The 19,372-nt window shown below is 28.8% G+C and overlaps 1 protein-coding gene across 1 annotated transcript; it reads left to right on the forward strand.

Annotated features, from left to right (window-relative positions):
• Positions 1-8,748: 8,748 nt before the first annotated feature.
• On the forward strand, positions 8,749-15,755 carry LOC107947255 (probable trehalose-phosphate phosphatase D). The gene is made up of 10 exons (XM_016881844.2): positions 8,749-8,893; positions 13,694-13,870; positions 13,965-14,105; positions 14,177-14,248; positions 14,328-14,426; positions 14,516-14,569; positions 14,646-14,747; positions 14,831-14,908; positions 14,981-15,121; positions 15,217-15,755. The coding sequence occupies exons 2-10, from the start codon at positions 13,694-13,696 to the stop codon at positions 15,370-15,372; spliced, it is 1,020 nt and encodes a 339-aa protein (XP_016737333.1). The 5' UTR covers positions 8,749-8,893; the 3' UTR covers positions 15,373-15,755.
• The last annotated feature ends 3,617 nt before the right edge of the window (positions 15,756-19,372 follow it).

A 19,372-nucleotide genomic window follows, 5' to 3' on the forward strand; every position in this document is an offset into this window, starting at 1 on the left:
CATTTCGATAAATTTTAAAAAAAATGGACTTTTATGTGTAATTTGCCCGTTTTAAACTTAATTTTAATTATTAATTAGTGGATATAAATTTTTAATTAAATTTAAATATTGTGACAACTAAATAATTTATTGTAGCATTATTTGAATCTTTAAGTATCTATTTCAATTTTAATAGTATATTTAATTTGTAAAAGTAGTGATAAACTTCAAAAGAATTTTTTAAACCCTTTTAAAATTTACAATAACTTAATATATCAAATTGTAAGTTGAACTATTAACTATAAGTAAAATAAAATGACTTATTATAAAAATATAATTCACAAAATACCATTTAAAATTATATAGAAAAGTGGAGGGGGTTTATGTTGCAATTTTCCCTTCACGAATGTTTACTTACTTTATTATTATTAAACAAATTAAAAACTTAACGACCTTAAAATATAAATATATATGGTATATGATATAATTATTGTTATCATTATATAGTGCCAATGATTTACTTGGAAGAAGGAACATACAATGATTCTATCAATAATGTAAATGTTGTCTCCAACTCTATTCATACTTCCAAATAATTTAATGGGTAATTTAATTTCGACAACACAAAATTATGAATATTATTAAATGGATGTTGATTATAATTAATCGGGTTATTTAATATTCCGTTGAAAAATAAGTAATTTAGATGTATAATATTCTTGTTGAAGTAACAATTCTAAGGTATGTAATTTTCTATGCATGCTTGAAAGATTTTAATATTTCAATATTCTTAATGAAAAAAAAAGGGGTTAAAAATGATACTGTTAGGATCGTCCCAATTAAGCAACGAACAAGTAAAAATAGTAGAAGAAATTGAGAAGATGAACACACAAATTTAACGTGGAAAAACCCCTCAAAAGAGGATAAAAAAACCACGGGCAAAGATAATTTTACTATAATGGCAAAAGAATGAAGAGTACAAAAGATGGAGATAAAAACTAAACCCCGAAAACCCGAAAAACAAAGAACCCTCAAACGTAAACACAAAATTCTCTGAATGTGTTATGAGTTCTAATCTAATGGGTGTCTCTTTAATTCTAAGATTGTAAAGGAGCCTATTTATAGGCTAAATTAGTAAGTCAAATAAACTATACTAATAAATGCTAAATATATTATACTAATAAATACTAAATCTTCTAGAAAGAAAATATATTTTTGTTTAACTTGACTTGCAAGCAATCTCTTAGAATTTGGGTCACACAATTCTAACAATCTCCACCTTGACACAAATTCTTTCAATGCCATCTTTGCCAAAACCCGCCACGGGCCTATCTTGAACTATGCAGGGAATTAACTGAGTCGAATCTATGCTTAGAAGTTGGAAGACTTCTAGCCTTCGACTTGTGCACTGCCAAATCAAAACTAACCCGGGTCTGATTTTCACGAATACAATGCCCTAACTTTTCAAAACCTGCATCCAAAAGAGAACCTCTCTTCAACGAAACGGTCATACCTTTTTCCCTCCTATGACCAAGTTGCCTCCGCTTCAAATGAGTTGACTTTGACTCCGTAACGGACGAGGGACGTCCGATTTCACCGGTCACTGTAGAACCTTCCAGAATATAAAGACTGCCGGTTCTTTTACCTTTTAACAAAACGAGAGCTCTACGAGATACTTTAATGTCGCTCGACTCGATGTTGATTCTGCATCCTTTCAAGTCTAAAATACTCAAGGAGATGAGATTCTTTCGTAAATCAGGTACATACCTGACATCTGAGAGTGTCCTAATCGTCCCATCATGTATCCTAATTTTAACAGTACCAATACCAATTATTTTACTAGATGAATCGTTTCCCATGTGCACAACTCCAGCTTCAACTGAACTGTATGTGGAGAACCATTCTCTATTGGGACACATATGGAAAGAACATCCTGAATCTAGGATCCACTCAGACGTAAGCTTGGAGTTATCGCTCGTTGACACTAACAAGAAATCATCACCGCCTTCATCGACCAAATTAGCACCAGCTACATCTTCCTCATTACTCTCAGCAGCTCTTTTATTTCGCAGTTTATAACAATCTGCTTTGACGTGACCTAACTTTTTGCAATAGCGACACCTTTTGTCTCGTTTCTTTGATGCTACCAAAACGGAAGCTTGTCTATCTGCTTTGCTATTCAAATCAAACTCATTGTCGAGTTTGTCTCTACTCAACAAATGACCCTTCACATCTTCGAACGAGAGTTTGTCTCTGCCATAAATCAGGGTCTCCCTGAAAGACTTGTATGAAGAGGGTAAAGAGCATAATAATAGCATAGCTTGATCTTCATCGTCAATATGAACCTCAACGTTCTTTAAATCATTTAAAAGAGTAATGAATTGACTGATGTGATCTTTAAGAAGCTCACCTTCGTTCATGCGAAACGTAAATAGACGTTGTTTCAACACTAAACGGTTAGCCAGAGACTTAGTCGCATAAAGAGTTTCTAACATTTCCACAAGGCGAATGAGGTCTTCTCCATCAATACCTCCTGCAATACTGTATTCGCGAGGCACAACTGGATTGCAGACAAGGCCTTTTCATCAAGCTCTTCCCATTCTGTTTGATTTAGATTCTCAGGCTTTTTCCCTGTAACAACCTTTTTCAAGCCATTTTGAACTAGAATTGCCATCATCCGAACTTGCCACAGATTGAAATTTGTCTCACCATCGAACTTCTCAATTTCAAACCTTGTTGCTGCCATCTCTGACCGGGCTGATCTATGAAAGTTAAACTAACTCTGATACCACTTGTTAGGATCGTCCCGATTAAGCAACGAACAAGTAAAAATAGTAGAAGAAATTGAGAAGATGAACACACAAATTTAACGTGGAAAAACCCCTCAAAAGAGGATAAAAAAACCACGGGCAAAGATAATTTTACTATAATGGCAAAAGAATGAAGAGTACAAAAGATGGAGATAAAAACTAAACCCCGAAAACCCGAAAAACAAAGAATCCTCAAACGTAAACACAAAATTCTCTGAATGTGTTATGAGTTCTAACCTAATGGGTGTCTCTTTAATTCTAAGATTGTAAAGGAGCCTATTTATAGGCTAAATTAGTAAGACAAATAAACTATACTAATAAATGCTAAATATATTATACTAATAAATACTAAATCTTCTAGAAAGAAAATATATTTTTGTTTAACTTGACTTGCAAGCAATCTCTTAGAATTTGGGTCACACAATTCTAACAGATACTCATTTTTTTTCTTCGTATTTAAGTATGAATTTATATTTTATATATTTTATAGTATGCTTGTTTATGACCTAAGACTTTGAATAAGATTGAAGTACCAACAACTTAAATATGTATATCTTTCATAACACATGTCATTGATATGATAACTATGTTGCCTATTAAATTATTTCTAATAAAGCCACACATGATTTGTAAGTATAAACGAATTTGAATTTTTATATAGATAAAGCAAAAACTATTGTTTTTGTCCAACATTATCTACATGAAAGATTAAAAGTGGAATATTTAATTGCGAAAGATTCTTTTAACTATTGAATTGCGTAATAATTTGAAAGAATGGTTTAACCATTAGAAAATGATAATACTCTCTGAAGCTTGTTGTGATTGGAATATTTTATGTGCTCCTGCAGCAGCAATATTGTGAAAAAGGCTTTAAAAAATATTTTAAAACGATCTCATGCCCTCTAGTGAAAAATGTTCCATTCTCTAAAGTGAATGTAATAATACATAACAATTATGAAAAATTAAAATATAGAGGTCGCGGTTGTCGTTTTAATTGAGGATGTGGTTGGAGACATATTAATAAATGTTACCATGGTTGTTATAATAGTGGTACTTTTAATCACTAGAAAAAGAATAATAAGGAAAATCAAAAAAATGGTGGCCAAAATATTCTAAGGTTATTGAAAATTCATGCTACCAATGTGGTATGAAAATGCATTGGTCATGTACTTGCCTTATGTTTAAGTATCTAGTAAAATTTTATCAAAGCATCCATTAAAAAAAAAGGGAAACAATATTGAGACGAATTTCGTTATCCCAAAATGATGAATTTGAGGATAATTCTTCGGTAAAATATGAAAATTTTCAATATGTTGCTAAAGTTGACCATACATACAAGGATGAGTAATATGTTCTTAGTTTGTGTCAAATTTTTATTAGGATCCAAATATTGAAATTTAATTGTTTGATTTAAGAATCATTAGAATCAATGTCTACTTGATATTTGCTTGAGGATGATCTCTTTCTCTTCATTACAAATGGATGCTTATAATCACTACTTCTCATCCATGGTAACCTAAATCTGTCTAATCAATTTATTTTGAAATTTGATTTGATTTCTATTAAGAAATTCAATTTATATGATTCTTTATCCGTAACTCTATGAATTATAAAATTCTTTGCGCATTTAGTTATTGGGATTTTTATGTGGAGATAAATGTTTTATTTTTTATTGGTTTATTTTTAATAGAATTGATTGGTTTAATTTTAATTTTAATTAAGATATATGATTATTGCGAAATGGGAGTAAAAGTACTTATTTGTCATGAACTTTGAGATATTCACCCTGTCTTAATAGTTTCATGATTGAGGTGAAGGTTAGAAAATGCTTTTGTTGCATTTTGCATATATGATTATTATTTGTTATGTTTAATATATGTTTTATTTATACCTACTCATTTTAATTTTATATGAATAATAGAGTTTTTGAAGATCAAAATTTTTTATCATTCATGTTGAAAAGAAGTGCAAAAGTATATATTATTTCAAATAAATTAAGTATTCATTAATGCTATATAATAAAATGATTACACTTATGTATTTGTATTATATATGCCCCCGAAGAAATACATTACACTTATATGATTGACATATGAGATAGTGAAAAGAAGTTCTTAATGTTAGTATGATCGGTTAGACAATCCCGAGCCAATGATAATGCAAAATAATTTGATGGAAATTTATATGATTTTATTGAAGAATTAAAAGTTATATTTTAATAATTGTCATCAATACTAGTTCTTTGGAGAAAAAAATTGAACTAACACCAGCTAAAGTTAGAGGTCAGTTACATTTTTAGATGATAACCAAATAATATATGAGCTTATGTATCACATGTGTGTAACCTGAAGTTTGCGATATTATTTCTTGAAATAATTTGACTATGTACAATCTCTATAGTATGCAATTTGTGCTAATTAACAACGTTGATTCATTATATCCCAAATTTGATTTCCATAGTTTTAGCTGTGATAATATTAAGTTGTCTTGCCTATATATGTTATGCTTAATGGTTAGCAAAACTATGCCTCTATTTAATTGTTTAACCATTAATATAAGAATAGCTTTACAATAAGCATGTAATTTTATTTGTATCAAGCCAACATGTAAGAAATATTAGTCTCGTGGGAATTGACTTTCATTTATAAACTAATAGATTTCATCTGAGAATATTTGGATGTAGAATATCTATTTTATGTTCCACCATAACGCACTAAGATAATCATCAAGTATGAAGTTGAGAAAATTTAGAATTTTTATTAGATGTTAAAAGTTGAAAGGAGATATGTTTATAATTTTGAAAAAGCATTGTCATGTTGCAAATTTTCTTAGTATTAAGGGGAGACAAGTTGGTTAAATAATTATGATACCACTTGTTGTGATCCTCACTAATATTATATACACAAAGTTTGAAGGATAAAATTATTTGCCAGACATGTTTAGTGATGACATTTAGATATTACATATGCTAGCTGATACATATACCAACTAAAATGCTTCAAATAAGTATATGTCCCAAAAGAACAATGTGACAAAAATAAGTCTTGAGCATGCTAGAAGCATGGTAAACAAATTGATTCCATAAAACGAAAAATTCTTGAAAGAAAGGAGAAAGAAATGAAGATGGTCACATGCTTATGAAGAGACCCAAAATATAACTTTTGATAAAATCCCAAAAGAGATTCAAGTACCTAAAATTATGGATATAATAGGATATCCCAATCAGTTATGTCATAACTAAATATGATGGAGTTAACAAAAGAAAATTGTTGTCGACAACGATAATATACGTAGAACATTTCACTATTATGGAAAAGTGAGGATCTTGAATGAAAATATATTTAAAAGCATCAATATGAGAACAACTCATTAAAATAAAGAGACACTTCTATTATAACTTATGAAAGGTTTAAACCCCAATGTGAAAGTTGTTGTCAAGTTCATGCCTCAAAAAGTTATTTAACCCTAATTCTACATAAAGTATTCGAGTGAGTTAATATTACTTATTAATCAAGTCTCAATTCAATTGATTAATTATCAATAACCAATTCTATTTTCTATGTAAAAAAATACTATAAGAGATTTTTTTATATTTTTATATGAAAATTTTAAAAATACATAAAATTTAAATTAAAGGCACCATAATTTTAAATATATTAATTTTATCATTTTAATCAAAATTTAATTTATTTTACGTATATTTTTTATAAAATATATTTATTACATAAATTATTTTCACAAATATTATAATTGTGTTATAATCTAATAACACTTGCCTTTGAATTTTTTTTTGAAATCAAACTGAATATCGTTAAAATTGAATTATATTAAAATTTCATAATTTTATTAATTGATTTTCGTAAAGAATGAAAAAATGATTTTTGTACGGTACTATAATTCATAGCTCGTAATTTTTTAATTATTTTTAAAAACAATTATATAGCTAAATTAAAACCTAAAATAAGAAGAGTTTTTAATTAAATGATTATTTTTAGTGATATTATAAAATTTAAAAATCATAAATAATTTAATTTATTTTTAGTTATAATTTTAAAAATTAATTGAGTTGGTGTTTTTGACTCAAGATATTAAACTAAGTCAAAAGTATTATAATAAAAATATTAAATCTTGAATATGAATTTTATATTTATATACATATATCATACTTTGAAAAGTATAATATTTTTCAATGTTGAAAAGTTATTTGATTAGGTAGTTTTGTTAGTCAAAATACTTAAATGGTTAATTCAAGTGGGTAGTGTTGTTAGAGAAGTGTCTTAGGGTCAATTTTTCTAAATCTTTCACATAAACCTTTTAGTTAATTAAATATTTATGTATACTTTTAGAGAAGTTCATAACTTGATTGGTATGGACATTGTTGCTGATGCATGAGGATGTGGATTCGAGTGCGCTAAAACGCATTTTCCTCCTATTTATTGATTCGAGAGGGGTTATAGGTAGTTCTAGACATTGTCTCACAAAGAGCTGATATGATCAGAACTTATAATAAGATTAATGTTAAAAAAATCTTAATAAGAATATTATATAAAAAAATAAATGACATGATCAGATTTTTCATAAATAATGAATTAACTTTCAACACCAACTAAATTAAATAATTTAAATCAATGTAAATATAAATATATATTTTATTTTGTTTACTTAACAAGTATTACAAAAATTGAATATTTAAATAAATAAATAATAGAATTTAGTTTTGATAAAAAAAAATGAAAATCAAATCAAATCAAATAAATTCAATATTATTTAAATCACAATTGAACCAAATAAAAAGAAGCTAACTAAACCTAAATGTTATTGTTTAAATATAGTTTTGTCTATATTACATCTAGCAAATTAACCTGACACAAATTCAATTAAAAATGACTAAAAACCTCCATTTTTACAAAGCAAATAATAAATATTATTATGATACTTCTTTTTAATTTTTTAATCTTCCCATAAAAAAACTATAGAATGCCTTGAATTTAAAGCACTATGGTTTACCATTTCAAAAAAGTTCATCTAATATTTATATTTTTTTATGAAATATATTTTTACATGTCTTTTTTTTCACTTATATAGTAAATATGCCGTACTCCAAATATTACTAAAATAAGTTATTGTAGATTAGAGTTTAGAAAATGTCTCATTTCCAATGCCATCCCTTTTATTTACCAAAATAAAAAATTAAAAACTTAATCTAATTAGAAAACATTGTTAAATCATATAGACAAATTGTTGACCTATAAATTAACGAAAATAATGAGAGTTGAATTTTGATAAATCAAAATAAAAGGATTATCTTCTCCATCTTCATAAAATAGATGGGTGAAATTCAAAATTAAACCGAAAGGTCAAATTCTACCGTTAGGATTTAGAGTCTACACGTTAATTGAGTCTTTATATTTTTCAAAATTTGAGATCCTAATCCATACTCATACAATAACAGTTAAATTTGTTAAGCTAAATTCTACTATTAACCTCATGCTACGTAGAAGTTGAAAATAGAATCTCTGTTCCCTAAATTGATCATTTTTAGTTCCTTCACTTTTCGAATTTTAAAAATTTCAGCACAATTAAGTAAAATCATTTAATTTTTTGGTTTGCCGTACGTGGAAATAATAAAATATTAAACATGTAAAAATATATCTAAAACATAATATTCTGAAAAGAATGAAATTTAAAATTCGGTGAAAGACTAAAATATCAAAGTTAAAAAAATTATAAATTGAGGCATAATTAACAAAAATTTAAAAAATTGGTGAAACGGAAGCGACCCCAGAAAACATCAAATATGGTAAAATTCTAGGAAGTTTTAATGGTGGAAGGAGTAAATTACCTGACCTTTTTGCAAACTTCCAAAAAAGAAAATAATTTAAAAATGAAGTTTCCCTTAAACCCTTCTCTCTCCTTTTTTCTATAAATTAAAACCCTTCTTCGGTCCCCCTTCCACCTCTTTTCCTTTATTTCCTTTTGCCCCTTATTTAACTTCACCACACCACACACACACACACACACACTTTCCTCTTCTCATTTTCCTGCTTCGTTCATTCCCAGGTTTTCACACAATTTTCTCGAGAAAAAATACAGCTCAGCTTTTGGTAAGCATTTTCTTCGTTTTTTAAATTCCTATTTTTCTCTGCATATAATATGTTTATATTGCAATGCTTTTTTTTGTTCGTTATTTTGACTTTTAGCATTGAAGTGTTTTTTCTTTTAACGTTCAAAGTAATAAAATTTAAGAACAATTTAGCCGAAAATTAAAAAAAGAACGGTTAGTGTTCGTTTCTTGGTATTGAAACACCTCCTTAGGATTCCCCTGTTACGCACGAGATTGATTAGCGCGTTTTATTTCCTGTGTTTGCTTCTCACGCGCCGTGTAGGTCGCGGTTTTTAGTTTCTAAAGTACAAATTCGTAAAATTCTCCTTTTTTCCAAGTCAAAGAATGAAAACGAACTGATTTGAGCCGTACGCGTGTCTGTTGTAGGACCCAAAACCATAACTCCGAAACCAGGCTCGACCACAAGGGTTTTTTAATCTGGTGTAGAAGAGATCGACACGTGGTGATTAAAAACTAATATTTGCCACGTGGAGGGTTGAGATTGTAGGTTCCACCGACTAGTTTTAAAAGGTTCTCGTAATTTTATATAAAAAAAAATTGGGGGTGGGGTAAAGGCAAAAAGGGTAGGCGGTAAATGCCACGGCCCACACAAAGGCACTTTTCAAATAAACGACTTATACCGGAAAAACGGTTAGTGGTATGTTCCGATAGTAAAGCGACCCTTTATTTTGTCTCTATTTCTACACACATCGAAAAATTCAAAAAAGATTTAACCTTGTGTAATAACATATTCCATCTTTTTTAACTAAAATTTTAAATAAAAAATTATATTAGTATCAATATAAAAATATATGAAATCATTCTGAGAGTTTACTTAATTTAGATTTATTTTTCAAAATGAGACCCTTGTTTACCATGTAATTCTTTATTTTTCTCCTTAAATCACTCCAAAGTAAAAAAAAAAAAAGAAAAAGAAAAGCAATGAAATAGAAAATATTACTTATTCTTATTGACCCATATGGGTTTTTGAAAAATCTCATGCATAATTCTCTCTTTTCTATGCATGTTCACATGAACAATAAATAAATAAAACTTTTTCATGCCCAATTTAAGTAAATGTTTTAAAAAACTCTGCTATTTTGATTTTTTTTAGTCAAACATAAAAAAGGGGTAAGAATTAAAAACGAGTGTCAAAGTGGTATAGTGAAATCTAATTTGTAATTTGATGGTGATATTATATATTTTTTTATTTCATTAGGTTTGAGGGATTGAAATGTTAAAAAATAATTTTGATGCTACCATCCGACCAAATTGATGGTGATTTAGGTGGTCTAAGACCATGCATATAAATAAGTAGGTAAGTGAATGAGATAATTTACTTGAAACACAAGTCATAAAGTGAGCTAATGTGTCACTACCATGGCCATGCACCCGTCTATACATATATATATATACCAAGTTAATAAAATAATAGTTAATCATTCAAACTTCAGTTCCAGGCAGTTTCTTTGGACCCATATTTCTCATCCTTTTCCCTGTTGTCTGCTTCCTCAAGACTTCTTTTTTTTCTTAAAATTGACCTCAAATTATGTTGTATTTCATTTAGGTGTGGTACTTAAATTATTATTTTATTCGTCTATTGCATTTGTATCGGTTGGTGTTATGTTTTGGGTTAAATGAGACGGAATTAATAATTTAAGTACTTAAGTGAAGAAATTGATATTATTTGAGGGCTAATTTTTATATTTGACTTTTTTTTTCTTTCTCAATTTTTTAAGGGTAAATTACACCTAAGGATATTAAGCTATTAGTAAGTTCATGTTTTGGTCACTCAACTTCAAAAAAGTTACTAAATGATCATTGAACTATTCAAAAGTTTTCATTTAAGTCATTAAGTTGTTAAAACCGTTGTTGTACGACCTTCTCAATTTGCATCATTTGCACCAATTGAAAGCTCTCATTGATATTCTCTTCTACAGTTTAATTTTTTTTTCCATGAAACAGTTTTGAACGCCATGAATCTACGAACCAAAATCGAAATTTTTTTCCAATCTCCAACACTGACCATCAGATCGATTTGGATCTAAAGTACATTCTTCTACTTGTCAACGTGTATTGATCCATTGTACTGATTGTCGAATCGTTATTTGGAGTTCACTAACTAGACTTTAAAAAGAAAAAATTAACAATCTAACGACTTAAATGAAAACTTTTCGAATAACTTAGTAATTATTTTATAATTTTTAAAAATTGAATAACTAAAATATAAATTTACTAATAGTTTAATAGTGGAGTTTACTTAATTTTTAATTAGGCTTCCCTAAACTAAATCTACTTGGACGTGTCGGCCTTAAACTCCAAATATGTGCCGGTGTGAGTCAATAAGCCGGTTACCTCACGGACACGTGAAATCTGCCTGTCTTTCGTACAAATTAAATTATTATGTTTCATGTTATTTCCTCTGTTCACACACTTGGTATAGGTTCAAAAAAGTCACCTTAGCTATATATAAAATTAATAAAAATAATAAGATGTCAATTCATGTATGCATTGGATCCACGTGTCTTCTGTGAACGTGCCATGTTAAGGAGCTTTTTGTTTATTGGGGGAGTTAGTCGGAGCTGCACGACGACTCTGACAACCCAGTTTTATTAATCAATAACAAAAAATGAATATATTTTATATATGGGTGAACTGCACTTTTCAAAAAATCAGGAAAAAAAATTTGATACTTTTTATTTAAGTTTTTGGGTTATTAAATTTTTTTTATTAAATTTAGTTAGTAAATTTTAAGCGATAATTTAATGATCAGGATTAGTACCTATCAACAAGTAAAAAGACATGTCTTAGATCCAAGTCGATTTATTAGTCAATGTCAGAGATCAAAGAATAAATTTGTTTAAATTTTGGTTTGTAATTTCGTGATGCTTAAAGCTGTTTTATGAAAAATAAATTGAACTGTAGAATAAAAAGGGGAGGAGAAATTTCAATTGGAGTAGACGATGGGAACAGAAAATTCCATATAATAATGATTTTAAGAACTTGGTAACTTAAATGAAAACTTTCGAATAGTTTAGTGACTATTTTGTAACTTTTTGAAGTTGAATGATTAAAACATAAACATAATAATAATTTCGTGATATTGAGTGTAATTTACTCTTTATATAATAGGTTTGAGTGTACTCTTAAAAGAGAATTTGGATTTAAACTTTAAAAACAATATTATTGAGACGAGTAGCTATGAACCCTAAAAAACTTAACCTCTGTGAATCACAAAACGAACATAAAGGATACTTGTACCAACTTTTAAATATTTGATATAAACAAAGTGAAAAAGAGTGAAGGACCATAGAATAGTTTACAATTGGTACATGATTAGTACTAGGAGATGGGGACCAAGGAGATGATAATGAGAGGAAAGGGACCGCTTTCATAGCAAATTATAGAATGATTTACAAGTGGTGCATGATAGCTTTTAAAGTGAGTGTAACATATAAATATTTATATTTTTGAAAAATCATATATAAATTAATTCGAGTAGAAGGTAATTAAAAAGAGAGCAAATTTACTCGTGTTTTTGGCTTCGTTTGGATGGGCGATTGACTGTGGTGTGGTGCGTTTAACTTACTTTTTATCTCACGCTACAGTATCGCTACAGTATCTAATCTCACCGCCACCGCTGTTTTTACACTAACCGCAGCTAAACGCACTGCCCATCCAAACTCACCCTTTGTTGGTTTGAACTTGTAGTAGCAGATGTCGGTATCGGCTGAATCAGCAGTGATGGTTAAACCGTAGTGAGACAAAAGCCACAGTAGTTTGATTGCAGGCAGGATACATGCCATGTCTAGTGTTGTCGACTCATCAAATCTAACTTATCTGATAAAAAATCTTAAAACCCATTTTGTCTTTTTGTTTTCTTCTTGTTTTCAATTCGACAGGGACCTTTGTTAGAAACACCATAATTCCCTTTGTGAAAGCGAAAGCCCCCCATTGCCATTATATTGTTTTTTTCATTATAACAACACACGTTAAATTTTTATATAGCCTTTTCCATAAGAGTGGGCTAGGGAGAAATAATTAGATATATGTATATATATTTGCATTTCAAAGTTTGGTAGCAATTTTATTGAAATCTTGAAAAATCTTTTAATTTAATTTAATAAAGTTATATTATATTTAAGATTTTGACTATATAATTTAGAAACTAAACTTTAATTCAATTATAAAGTTATCAAAAGTATAAAGCAATAAATATTATTTTGAGAATGATTTTAATTTTTATATAATTTATGGCATAAATAGTTTTAAAATCTTTAAATATTTTAGTTAGGGTTTGGGTTCAAAAGGGTTTCCTTAATCAAATTCTCTACTGTGAGACCCATTGGTCTTGGACCATTTTTTAATTCTCGTTAGACCCATTATGTATTTAGGGTTTTTAAGAAAGTTTTTCTTTTTGATAATTTGAATATTTTGTTTCCTTTTTGTCCCCCCAAATTTTTGGTTCTTATATAGTATTTTCTTTTTCCCATATATAGCGATCGAGTGATTTAATAATGGGAATAAATTTAAGGTTTTCCCTTTTTCTTTTGATACATAAAGTTTTCTTTTTAAGTCAAAATAAAAAATATTTCTTTTAATGATAATATTTACTAATTAAACTCTCATTTTTAGATAAATTATGCTTTGGGAAAATAAAAGTTTGAATATTTGGGCATATAATCTTAGTTTTTTTAGATATGATTTTTTTTAGCTATTATCTTTTTTCTTAATTAGATTAAACCGTTTGTTCTTTTATTAATGGTCTCTGTTTTTTCTCTCTCTATATATAATTAATTAGATGATGATGAGAAAGTTGACAAAGTTTAACCACACAATGGGATTCCAAATAACACATTCTAACAAGCCGAAAAAAGTGAAACCTTTTTCCTGTCCGAACAACGACGACGACAACAATGGCGGAACCAACGGCGGCTCTTTGATACCTGATGATGTTCCAGGCTATGCTTCATGGCTGGTAAATATATGTCCTATAATCTTTTATTGAACTTTACATTGCATGCCATGTTCTTATTCGCGTGTATATGGTTGTTTGTGTTTTATTTTATTAGGAGAAACATCCTTCTGCATTGAACATGTTCGATTCGATAACGAAAGAAGCGAAAGGGAAAAAGGTGGTCGTGTTTTTAGATTACGACGGCACCTTGTCCCCCATCGTTGATGACCCCGACAAGGCATTCATGTCTGCTGAGGTACCCTTTAATATCAATATTGCCCTGGATTCACATAAATCTTCATGTGTTTAATGATTTCTGAATGTCAGATGCGTATGGCGGTGCGTGAAGTTGCAAAGCATTTTCCGACGTCGATAATCAGCGGTCGTAGACGAGAAAGGGTAAAACAAAAAATTAACCAATCAACTTAGCCGAATCGAGTTGTTTTCTTGTATAACGAGGCATCGGTGTTTGATCCAGGTTAAAGAATTTGTACAGTTAAGTAATGTATATTATGCTGGGAGCCATGGTTTGGATATAATGGCACCACCTAGAGCAGTGAAGGCCTGTGATAAAAAGGTCTGTTTCCTTTCTTTAAAGTTACCAAAATGTGGGTTTTAAAAATCAAAATTTTTAGTAAATTTTAAATTTTTTTTGGGGTTCTACAGGGGAATGAAGGTGCATTTCAACCTGCAAAATTATTTTTACCTGCAATTCAAGAGGTAAATTAATAAATTCTCTCTCTTTTACATTCAAGCTTTTCAATTAATGGTGCAAAAGTTAATTTGTTTATTACAGATGTCCATAGAATTGGAAGACACCATTAGAGAAATACAAGGTGCTAGGATTGAAGATAACAAGTTTTGTATCTCTGTACATTATCGTCAAGTTCCACCAAAGGTGAATAAATTTTCGAATATAACTCCGACCCGGAATACGTTATGTAGTTTTTTCATCACTTAAATTCGAATGTCCATGTATAGGACCACGAAATGTTGAAGGAGAAAGTGCAATCTCTGGTCGGAAACCGCCCCAACATTCGTCTCACCGAGGGTAAAATGGTAGGAAACCGAAACGTTCCATTTTTGTTTGGCGATCGTTGGCATAAACCTTAAATGTTCATTGTATCATAGGTTTTAGAAGTCCGGCCATCGATAGAATGGAACAAAGGCGACGCCCTGAATTATTTGCTCGATACATTGGGATTCAGTAATGCTAAAGATGTTCTACCTTTATATATCGGAGATGATCGTACCGATGAAGATGCATTCAAGGTGCATACATACATACATACATACATACATACATACATACATATTAGTATTTCCTTTTCTATGTATGAATACTTTTTCTGTTACTTGTGTTGCAGGTAATAGCAAGTAGAAGGGAAGGATTTCCCATAATAGTTTCATCCATACCAAAAGACACCATAGCTTGGTTCTCGTTACGTGATCCATCCGAGGTATTAGCTTTCTTATTACGTTTAGCTAAATGGAAGAAATCGGAGATTCATTTCTTCAAGTAGAGTTCATCAATGGCTTTGTCTGTCATACCAGCCATTATATGTCACCTTCATATATATGATATAGTGTATGTATGTATGTATGTATGTATGTATGGAAATAACAGGGAAATAAAGGGTCTCTGAATGGATGTAAAACATCACTTTAGGTGTTTTTTTGAAAGTGGTGTTGTAAATTCCTTTCAGGTGTTGTAAATGATAGATCAGTTTGTCATTTTTAATAGCAAGGCTCTGTGTTAAGTCCCTTTTTGGTTTTTTTTAATGTGAAGTAGTTTAGAGTCTTCACATTATTACTGGTTTGGACCAGAATGGTCATTTGTACCCTTCAAGGTTTCTAACTTTTTTTGGCATTTGTTGGATTATTAATTAAACTATTTATATTTATATGTGAAATGGTTTTTTTTTTGTTAATGGTACTAAACATCTCCAAATTATGAACCCTCATTTTAAATTGGTTCTCAAACTTTAAAACATTCTAATTACATCCTTAGATTATTGATGTTATATCAATAAGGCCTTTCATTACGAAAATCCTTTATTCAGTAACATGATTTAAAATGGAAATTTTCATAAAAAAATATTTTAAAAATCTTGATTTTTTTTTATATTTTCGAAGCTTGTACAAAAACTATCATTCATTCTCTATCTTTTTTAGTTTTATTTTATTTCTAGTTTTTAATTTTAAAAGTTATGCTACAACTTTTTACTTTTTTTAAAAAAAATTTATTTTAAATCATGTCACGTAAGATTTTACGTGTCATTTAATGGGTAAATTAACGGTTTTAATAATGGAAGGATATGATTGATATAACATCGATATCTTAGGGATGTAATTAGAATGTTTTGAAGTTTAGAGACCAATTTAAAATGAAGGTTATAGTTTAGGGATATTTGATGCAATTTACTCTTTTTTGGGTTACTTGTAGCTTTGTGTTTGATATGAAATCAAACTTTTGTAAGCAGATGGGAAAAAGAAACTTTATAAATCTGTTAAAAATATATACAATAGTAAATTGTTATGTTATTATAATTTATATTTTTTCTATAAATATTTTTCTTTGGAATATATTTAATAAAATAAAATAAATGATACCCAAAACACAACCTCTCAAGTTGTGGACAAGTTTATCTTGGTGAGGCAAAAGATGGGCATGGACCTATACAAAGCCCTATATTTCAACTATTGTAGAGATTTTTTTTATATACAATTTCATCCTCTCAAATCTTAAAATCAAAGGACATTTATATATTGAAGCATTTTAAATTGTTACAATAACTATAAAATCAAACATATATATAAATGACTTAAACACAAAACTCTTAATAAAATACTATTGCCAAGATATCAAATATCAATATTATATATACACAATAGATCGATAAATTAGGAGTCAAATTACATTTGCTTCCTCTACTAAAAAAATAAGCAAATTAGTCCTTATACATTATATCAAATAGCAAAATGAGTCCTTTTGTTGAACATTTCGCCGATTTTTATTGTTAAAAATTGATCCCTATACATAAGCATGAGGTACATGTAGCACTCCATGTGCAACTGTCTGGTTATTCTGTCAACCACGTCAATTTTTAACAGAAAGAATCAATTTACTCTTTAATCTAATATATAGAAACAAATTTACTCACTTTTTTAAATAAATAAAATGAAATTCAATTCTCAGTATTATACTTTTACTTAATATATCAAAAACACCATGTATGGATGATAAGAACTGCCTCAACCCTATACATATAAAAAATGAAATGGTTGCTACCTACTCCAATAACCAACATCAATCTATTATCTATTTGGTGAATATGTATATATATACACACAAATTCACAGGTGTGTATGGGTTGCTTGGCAAAACCCCAAGGTGGTATTAAAAGAAGGGGGGGCTAAAAATCAATTAGATCCACCATGCTCATGAAAAGTATATGCATATATATGTATATTGCTTTTAACTGTATCAATGACATATGTACCCAAAACAAAACCTCACATCAATTCCATATACTTGAAAGTGGGCAACCAATGAACCCAAAGTTAAAAATGGAAGTGGATTCCTCCAAATGTAAGCAATTGTTCTTATAACAACTTTTTTTTTTTTATTTCTTACGTTTCCATAGATTTTTTTTGACACAAAATATTTCAAGTAATTGAACATATGTAGTTCTTGGTCAAAGATAAGAATCTGTAAGGAAAAAAACAATCAACCAACATTGTCTTTGAACCTTTATGCTCTTATCACTGGGAATCTCTCAGTTCTAATTGGAAGAGTGGGAAAAGAATAATGAAATTGATTTTTTTTGGCTCATTGTATATATAGCTTAGGGACTCCAATTTTGCCATATAAGGGACTCTAAATTTTTAATTCCATAGCTATTTGATACTTTTAGCTACTAGAATTCAACTTTTACATTTTATGCAATTTAGTTCTTTTTATCAAATTGGATATGTAATCGGTAAAATTTTTTAGCGAAATTTTTATACGATATTTCTATCATATTGTAGAGCATAAAACAATATTAAAATAAATTTTATTCCGACCTCGGATTTGTGGTCCTGAAATCACTGTTTCGATTTAACTAAAAACGGGCTGTTACATTCCAAGATTTTCAAAAGGTGTAAGATAAACGGTAAAACTATCATGGAGGGCTTATATTAAAAGTTGGATTGTTATTTATTTATTTATTTAAAAAATTGGTAAATTAATCTTTGTACATTAGATTAAAAAGTAAATTGGTCATTCTGTTAAAAATTTCATCCACTTTTATTGTAAAAAATTGATCCCTATATGTCAACATACGATACACGTGGTATGCCAAGTGTCACTGTTTGGTTATTATGTTAGCTGAAGAGATGATTTTTTTAATAGAAAATATCAATTTACTTTTTTATTTGATAGTACATGGACTAATTTGTCAATTTTTTAAGTAGAGATTTACCTATCATAAAGGCTCTTATATTAGGATTCAGATTATATTTTTCACCATTTACTGAGCAAATTAATCTCTGTACATTAGATCAAAAAGCAAACAAGTCCTTATTTTAAAAATTTCATTCATTTTTACTATTAAAAATTGGTCAATGTATATTGACATGAGCTACATATGGCACGCCAGATGTAATTGACTAGTTATTCTGTCAACTATGCCAATTTTTAACAGTAGAAATGGATGAAAATTTTAACTGAAATTGACTAATTTGCTCTTTAATTTAATGTACATAGACTAATTTACTTATTTTTAAGTAAAATAAACAAAATCTAATATGACTCCTTATATATGAACCTTTATAATACTTTTACCCTCTATAATAAACATATTTATGCTCGATAACTTTATTTTTATTTCACTTTATTTTATTTTATTTTTACATATCATACGTTGTATCGTTTTCGATACTCCTTTAAACTCAAATTACTAGTTTTTTTTATTGGAAATTAGTGGCTAATTCATCAGCATTTTCAGGCACCAATGATAAACAAGATATTTAATCATCGTTAGGGCAAGTGATTAATGGTGTAATCAAATTGGAGTGGATATAAAGATCTCTATTGATTGAATAAATATCTTGAAGTATTTAATTATGTTATTTAATGACAACCCTTAAACATGCTTTGAGATTTAAGTGCTGCCAACATGCACAATCACCATACCTATATCTATATCTATATATATATTGAAAGAACATCTCTATATATCATATATAAAGAAGATTTCTGACAGACCTAAACAAAGCGAATCTCTTTTTGTTTATTATCACCACTTAAATTGGTTCAAAGTAAAATTGTATATAAAAAAATTCGACAGACTTAAACAAAATTATTTTTTTAAAACGGAATTAATTAAATTAATTAATCTAATATTAATACTTTAAAAACTCAAATTCCGAACCATAATTAGATTACTTTAAAATAAAAGTGTAGATAACATAGGTTATCCCCCCCACCTCCCACAAGGTGAGGGTGTCATTGCTATTGCTAGCTATGGTTCTTAAATA

This window comes from Gossypium hirsutum, chromosome D12 (genome assembly GCF_007990345.1).
Source record: "Gossypium hirsutum isolate 1008001.06 chromosome D12, Gossypium_hirsutum_v2.1, whole genome shotgun sequence".
In the NCBI taxonomy this organism is placed as follows: Eukaryota; Viridiplantae; Streptophyta; class Magnoliopsida; order Malvales; family Malvaceae; genus Gossypium; species Gossypium hirsutum.